This window comes from Panthera leo, chromosome B3 (genome assembly GCF_018350215.1).
Source record: "Panthera leo isolate Ple1 chromosome B3, P.leo_Ple1_pat1.1, whole genome shotgun sequence".
NCBI classification, from domain to species: Eukaryota; Metazoa; Chordata; class Mammalia; order Carnivora; family Felidae; genus Panthera; species Panthera leo.
Genome location: NC_056684.1, coordinates 115,467,790 through 115,476,198, shown reverse-complemented (window position 1 = coordinate 115,476,198; position 8,409 = coordinate 115,467,790). Strand labels below are relative to the sequence as shown.

Genomic DNA, 8,409 nt, shown 5'->3' with positions numbered 1-8,409 from the left:
TGACTACAAAGTGACAGGAGTACACAAGTAGAGCATCTAATATTTCACAAGGAAATGCTTTTCCAAAGATAAGATGTTTGACCTCTAAGAGGAAAATTAGAGTTCCCCAGGGCAAGGGAGTGGGGGAGGACGGTAAGCAGCATTTTGGCAATGGAAATTACATGTATAGGTGTGCAGAATCATGACACAGCCAAGTATATTCAAAACAGAAAATAGCCAGAGGATGCAATATGTGCAAAGCATAATGGAAAATTATATTATAAAGGTTGTTTGACTCAATTAACAAAGAGTGGCATTCAGAAATCATCTGGACCATATATAGAAGGTGTCTGATTAGACATGTATTTTCAAGAGACAGGATTTCCAAATGGACTGAGAAGAAAAATGGGAGGACAAAGAAATTGGGAAGGCGCCAAAGGGAACATTATAAATGGCACGTATTTTAAATATTTAAAATTTAATTTTGAGCAAGAGCTGCATTCGTTTTAAAAAGAGGACCAAAGTATTATTTTTACTTCCTAATAAATTTCATGCAATTAATTCATTCAAATTAATTACTTCATCCAGGAAGGCATTCTGTATTAGGCACTGTTCTTGGTATTAGGATATAACAACAAAAGACAAAAACAACCTTGACCTCATAGAGATTATGTTCTGATATTCAAAACAAATATTTCAAGAGCATACCCAAACTGCCAAATTAAAGCAAAGAAAGCCAGGAAGGACAGAAAGAAGAGGGTCAGGAGTTTTTATTAAACAAACAATTTGTTTACACTTTAATAAAAATTCATTTCTTTCTCTCTTTTGGTTACCAAATAAACCCAGGAGGTTGGGTGGGACAAACATTATTATCATTTTTCTTTTCAGATTTTGGAGCAGAATGTTAGAAACATTTGAGTAATTTCTCCTCCTTTATACCTCTCTTTTGATAGCAGTGGGCACTGTTGCTACAGGGAATCCCATTCTGCACATACCCATCTGCTGGCCACTGATGGGATGTCCCATTGCACTATGCCAGAAGGTCACATTTATTGACCTGATGATGTCTACAGAGTTCCCCTGATGGCATGAACTTGGCAGTCTGTTTGTTCTGTGCTTATCATTGGGAAAACATTTCCAATATCCCAAATCCCAATCCCACTCAAAATCACATAAGTACCCAACTGCTGATGAATGGAATCCACTGTGTCAACAAGAAATACATTCTCTGCACCTTTGAAAAGTTACTCTGGAAGTAAATGAAGTCTGTGTTCTCAGATACCTGTCTCCTGCCTTTCCCGTGAATCATATCTGTGCTCAAGAAACACAAAGAGGATAAATTTGGGGGAAATGGAGCTTTATTTGCTGCTTATAACAATGAACAGTAGATAGGAAGATGTTAGGAATTACCTTTGCTTAATGGCAATGTTTCTGATACTTCTGATACTGACAAAAGAGAAGTTTCCTGCATTTTTCTGTAAATTGTCAGTAATGTGCTTGGTTTTGGGCATGTAGTAACATTTTCCCTGCCAAGAGACTAAAACTTAATAATGCACAGGATATTAAATTAGAGGCATTTTCCTAACCTGAAGACGGTGCCTTAGTCTCCTTGGGACCAAAATGTTTTCTAAAGTACATAAATACAGCAGCTGACAGTAAAAACAAAACAGACAAAGTAAGACTCCCAACTAGCAGCAAGAAAACTTTTTTGGCAGATGCTGGGCCACTGTCAACACTACCTCCATAGCCTCTGTGCAGGCAGTACGGTGGGGACCACCCGTAGTCACAGTGGCAGTGATGTTTATTATTGCAGATCCCCTTCGTGTTGCAGGTCTCAGCCAGGCAGACTTGTGATAAGAGAGACAGACTGACACACTTCTTGTGAATGCAGATCTTTCCTGGGCCACACATGGTGCCATCTTTTACTTCCCCAACATCAGGTGTGTCCATTCCTACATGATAGTCAATACTCCAGCAGGTGACACCATTGATGTGAGTTTGCTGCAAATTAGAGTGATCTCTCAGATGGGGAATAACCCTCACATTCTCGCATTGAACTCTGCCACAAAAGATATCTGAGGTATTACATTTTAGGTATGTCGTGCCATTTATACCGCAGTGGCCAAAACGGTTTCCCAGAGTGTTGATTTCTTTGTAGCAACTCTGAGATGCACCCTTTGCACCTTCACCAAAAATCTCCCTGCATTGTTCGTCATGGTTGTTACACCTCCCTCTATAGCAGTAGGCATCGTCACCACAGGGAACCCCGTCCTGCACATACGCATCTTCGGGGCACTGATGGGATGTCCCATTGCACCACTCTGGAAGGTCACATTTATTGACCTGATGTCTACAGAGTTTCCCTGATGGCATGAACTTACAGTCTTTGCAACAAAGCCCAAAAGCACAAGCAGCCCCAGGCCTCAGAGTGCAGCTCAACAGACAACAGGGATCCTGTTGACACTGCTTTATAGATCCACAGTCACATTCCTCTTCTCCTTCAACCACACCATTCCCACAGCGCTTAAGCATAAAGACTTCCCCTGGATGTGGAATATTGTGTAGACATGATCCCTGGTTTAAAGTGGTCTTTGTAAAATCTGTGTAACTACAATTGGTGAATTTCTTTGCTGGAACTCTGGTAGCATTCATGATGCAGCCACTTTGCTCACACAAACAGAATTCTTCATCATGCTGCATACCCAAAGTATGTCCTAATTCATGGGCGACAGTGAGGGCAAAAAGGGACCACGAGTCTCCTTGGAAATTGTTAACCCCACAATCAATAGGAGGATGACATATTCCTGCAACATAGGCTATACCAAGTACACTTATAAGTGAATTTTTTATGAAAAAATGTGCAACATCATACTGTAGCCAGGAAAGACTGATTTGTTTCCACTGAGAGAAATCCTTCAGAACCTGTTCTATGCTTATCATTTGGAAAATATTTCCTTGATTCCAAATCTCAATCCCAATCAAAATCACATAAGTACCCAACTGCTCATAAATGGAATCTACTATGTTGACAACAAGAAACACATCCTCCTGTACCTTTGAGAAGTTGCTTTGAGAATAAACTAAGAAATTGCTCTCTACCACCACAATCAGCTCCAGAAACCATGAGTGGGTCCACCATTTATCATTAGAATTTTGCTTCAGAGTTGGTTTGTTAGCCTCTTCAAATCTCAACTGTTGGAGTGCAGTTTCCTTCATTGTTAAGCCACATCTCATAGGTGGGAATTGTGTCTCATTAGTGTTTATCTCATAAACCAAGTGTTCAAATGTGGTAGAGTGCCTGATGGGCTCAATTTCATAAGCAAGGTCATTTATCTGCAGCATTCCTCGAAAACCTCCAGAACAGGTACTGAGGGAAACCAGGGACTCAGGGACTCCTTCCACATAACCATGATAGTAGCAGTCGTCGGGAACAAAAGGCTCATCCTGGAGAAGAGCATGCTGATCTGTGTATGTGAATACCGGGAAGTGTCTGGAAACCAAGAGCTTCTTGATCTTCATATGGACAACATGTCTCCAGCCCCCAAACTGTAGGCTGTAGGAGAGCCAGCCTGGAGTTTTTGCACTTCTGCCCTTGCCGGTCACCTTTAAGGGGACCACAACTTCTGGGTGGCTGAGGCATTGGGAGGGCCTGGCCTGGGAGAAGCTGGAAGGGAACAGAGACATTCCAACCCAGAACAGCAGGAGAACAATTCTCATGGCCACCTCAGCCTCACCAGCCATCGTTATGAAGTCATCTGTCCAGGGAAAAAGAGTGTGAGGCACTGCTGTTCTGGTTCCTCCTAATTGGTCATTGTGTAGAGCTGACCTTTAAGCATCTGCGTCCTGGCAGAAATGGACATCAGCTGCAGTGCTGAAAGTGAAAATAAGAGGGTGGGGAGGTGGTGGGATTGGATAAGGAAAATGAGAAAGAATTGAATGACAAAAAAGTGATTAATGAATTAAGAAAATGCTTTGGAGTTGCTTTCAATAGATGGGGGTGGGAATTCAGAGGGGTATAATAAGACAGTATTGACCATATGTTGATAATGGTTGAAGATTGATGATAAGTACTTGGGTTTTCATACAATTATCTCAACCCATGTAGGCAGTATGAAAATCTCCACGATAAAAACTTAACGCCAAACTAAAGAGACTTAAGAGTAGGGTGACTCAGTATCTCAATTTGTCCAAGACCATGTTGGTCTATGCCTGTTGCCACTGTATAACTACTGATACTTTCCCCTTTGACTGTCAAACCTGGAGAGATAGATCATAAACAATACAGTTCTTAATGTCAGTTTGCTTTGGTCTTATGATTTGCTTTAATCTTTCTTTATTGCAAGTTATTTACTTGTCTCCTCGCTGTGTTTGCATTCATTCACAGCTCTGTGGACTGCAAGATCGCTGAGTGCCAGATTTATGATTTTAACTCATTTTAGTATCCCTATAATGCCTAGTATAGTTCTTTTTTTTTTTTTTTTTTTTAATTCGAGAGAGAGAGCACATGCAAGTTGGGGAGAAGGGCAGGAAGGGGGGAAAGAGAGAAAATCTTAAACAGGCTCCACGGCCAGTGTGGAGCCTGACACAGGCCTCAATCTTACCACCCTGGGATCATGACCCGAGCCAAAACAAAGAGTCAGATGCTCAACTGACAGAGCCACCCAGACGCCCTTATAGTTCTTTATACAGTGAAAAATGAAAAAAGGGGAGAGGAGTGGTGAAGTACTTGGATTATGGATGAATGCTACTTAAAATGTGTTCGTATTTGATTATTATTTTTAGAAGAGGAAAAGATTCCTAAAAAGTTAATATCCTCTAAAGGAATGGGGAGAACAACATTGTTATCTGTAGAAGGATGTCAAAAACAAAAGAAAATGCCTTATAAAAAGAAAATGAGAATCTATAAAGTTCAAAGGCTTGGGAAAAGGAACTCTGTCTTCTTGAGGCAACGTCATCAGAGTGCTTAGAATTTTAGGATTGGGGAAATTCCTAATGTTTGCTCAAATATATTTACTGACAGCTTTTGACGACAGTGGATAATTTCTGTACATGGCATGCAGTCTGACTAGCAACACTCATTCATTTCTTTCCTTATGCGTTAAACAAGAATTTATGTGTTTGAAGTATATGAAGTACAGACATTATGCTAGATACTAGAGAACTAAAAAATAGAGAGCATTGAATAAATTATCCGTTTAGGGCAGAAATTTGTGGCAGGCACAAGAATGAGCTTTAAGGTGCCTATAATATTGTATCTAATATTGTAAATGTTTTGTGTTCTTTTGCTGAGGAGAGTGTCTGTAGACTTCATCATAGTCTCAGCTAAATGACAAAAAGTAGGCTAAGAAGCACTGAGTTTGTGGGAAAACAGACACGCAATCAGACCATTATAATTATGATCTGAACCAGATTAATCTAAGACTAATAAAGGTTATGATTTAGGGACTCTTAATGTATAGACCTCCATAAACCCCTGGGAGATTTTAAGCAATGTAGTTTATGAAACTCATCAAAATAAGAGTGTTCTAAATTAGCCCTACACAGGAAAATTTGAAATGCCTTGAAATATTGTAACTCATATATAAAAAACTTGATAAAGTTTTTCTGAAATTCAATAATTTATGTAATTTTTTGTTACCAATAACAAGTTGTGAGGCTGGATTCTTTTCAAACAAAACAAAACTTGGATTAATTCTGTCACATACTTTTTCCATTTCTCTATCAAAACTAGCATGCACTACTGCAGTGGGGGCAGGGGGGATGCTCAAAACAATATGTGTGAAGATCTTAAAAAGGGAATCCACAATTGGAACTGGAGTAGTTTGTCCGGGTTCTCCATCCTAAGAAATGCAGACAAGAAATCAGCTGATATTTCAAAACTTCCTATGCCTTATTGCTCTTGTCTTCATTTTCTAGGACATTACATTTACACATCCCTAATATTCTGGGTTTCCTCATTTGTGTGTAGTGTCAGTAGCTAAAAATCCATTCATTCTGATTGCCTTTCAGTCACAGAGTTAAATAGTTAACCAAGTAGACTTCATCTTTTCCTTCTTAATATACATTATTTTAGTTTATTATTTATTCTAGATTTGCTATATGGGTGCTGGTAGATAGGAGGATGCATTGATCTGAACAATATTCTTAGTGTTAACCTGCCTAGAGAGCTTGGACCATGTGAGCAGTGGATAAACACTTTATTCCAAGGTGCAAGTAGCCCACAAGGGAACAGCAAAGTTCATAGACAAATTCAACTATATGAAAACTTCCAAGGATAAAGATCTCTGAATTGGGTGAAATCCTGACTTCTAGATTTGCTCTTCATAGCTTTCTTTGTATGTTTGTTGTTTATTATGGAGTGGGAATCATTGTGGATGGGAGGATGGAAAGTGAGAAGGGCCGTAAGAGTGTTGGAGAGAAGGCTGCTGAGCTCTATAAACCATGTCCTATCATACTTAGAGCTCATCTTGAGAGCAGGCAACAAAAGGAAATTCTCCAAAGAATCTTTGAGCCATACTCGTTGTCCTCCTTATATTATTCTTAGGATCTCAGACACCCAAATTCCTAAAGGAACATCACCCTCCATTAATACTGTGAAGCAGTGTCATTAAAAATCTTTATTTTCTAATGTTATTGGAATCTCAAAGTAGACAACAGCCCTCCTCCATATGTTTTATCAACTCTTTCTTTCCCTACAGCTATGTCAAATTCCTAAAGACCTCTCTACCTGTGCATCTCCTCTCTTATTCCATCATGCTTGAATGCACTATTTTCCCATCTGTCTGTCACCAATGTCTGAATTAGAGAGTCATAAAATCAATTTAATGGATCATGACCTGCAGGATGTTTTTAAAAGAAATTGAATAAAAATATTAGAGGCCATTCCTAGAAGTCCCTTAGCAACTCATACAGATGGTGCCAAAATTTTTAGAGTGTTTGTATATGTCTGGCCACTGAATCACAATATAAAATGGATTTCTTATTCTTCAACACACTATATATGTATAGTGATACCAAATCTATAAATTTTTTTTAACATTTATTTATTATTGAGAGACAGAGACAGACAGAGCAGGAGCATGGGAGGGGCAGAGAGAGGGGAAGACACAGAATGAACAGAGTCTGACGCGGGACTCGAACTCACAAACCGCAAGATCATGACCCGAGCCGAAGTCGGACACTTTACCGACTGAGCCACCCAGGCACCCCTAGTGATGCCAAATCTAAAGATGAAATGCTTTCTATGATTTTCACTGTTACATACCTAACTGAATCCATACGCATTTCTACCTCTCTTTCTATCCCACTCCATATCCCCGTCTCAGTGGAAAAGTAATTCTCCCCCAAGTTCAGGTAGTAGCCCCTCATCTTCTGTTCCACATCACATCTCTTACCTACATGTGGACTGATTCTGTTAATGTTCTCTACTTTCAACTCTGTTTCATCTGTTCTTTACTGGCAGTTGGAGTAACCAACTCATTCTAGTTCACCCAGGACTGTCCTTGTTTTAAAACTGAAAGCCCCGCATCCCAAGCATGTCCTCAGTCTGAGGAAAACTGGAGTAGTTGATCACCCTACTGCAGCACCTTACTCCCCACCCATGCTCAAGTTTCGTCCATCTTTAAAAAGGAAAACAAAACAAAAATTAAGAAACTTCACATTATCCATGGTCCTACTCTGGCTCCCAACTCATGCAGAAAACCAAACTTAACAGATGACTTACCAACACAATAAAGTTATTTCCATGGTCTTTTCTTTCTTAATGGTTTGTACCACACTTATCAAGAACAAAGGTTGGTAGTTGACCTCGCATAACAAAGGGAAACATAAGCCCTCCTCCTTTTATCTCCCAGGTAACTAAGTTCTAAATTCACCTGCTTAGCAACATGGATCTTTCACTTCTTCAGAAACAACTGGCTGTCAAGGATGCTCTGGCTCCACTAATTCTATGCAACTTCAATATAATTGGAACTGGCTAGCCTCCTCTACTCCATTCTATGTCCTCTTACAATGTAGCTTCATTTCTGCTTCATAATTTTCCTCATGCTACTGTGTTGGCCTAGACTGTACAATCACTTTTCACTATGGAACTAAATTGTATCATGACTCTGTACTCTGTCAAGATCAAAGTCTACATTCAGTATCAAATATTTTCTAAATAATCTAGACAACATTGATATAATTCCCTTTATAATTACCATATTCAATATTTTTACAGAGTTTATAGCTTTGAGTTTTTGTTTTATATACAAGTTTTAAAAATTGTATCTCCTTTCATGTTTTTGAGAAAAATATACTCAAAATCATTTGGTAGAGAATTTGTGACATAGTGTTTGGCAAAACATATAATCTATAAGATGACTTTAACTATGTAAACATTACATAGAATAAAAATCAATTCAGTAAAATATTAATGCTAACACTGAGTAG

At 39.1% G+C, this 8,409-nt stretch overlaps 1 protein-coding gene across 1 annotated transcript; it reads right to left on the bottom strand.

Annotated features, from left to right (window-relative positions):
- Positions 1–1,315: 1,315 nt before the first annotated feature.
- Positions 1,316–7,799, bottom strand: ADAM21 (ADAM metallopeptidase domain 21). Its single transcript, XM_042943653.1, has 2 exons — positions 7,703–7,799; positions 1,316–3,850 (listed from the first exon to the last, which is right to left on the bottom strand). Exon 2 carries the CDS (start codon positions 3,718–3,720, stop codon positions 1,561–1,563), a length of 2,160 nt encoding a protein of 719 aa, XP_042799587.1. The 5' UTR covers positions 3,721–3,850; positions 7,703–7,799; the 3' UTR covers positions 1,316–1,560.
- Positions 7,800–8,409: the final 610 nt, after the last annotated feature.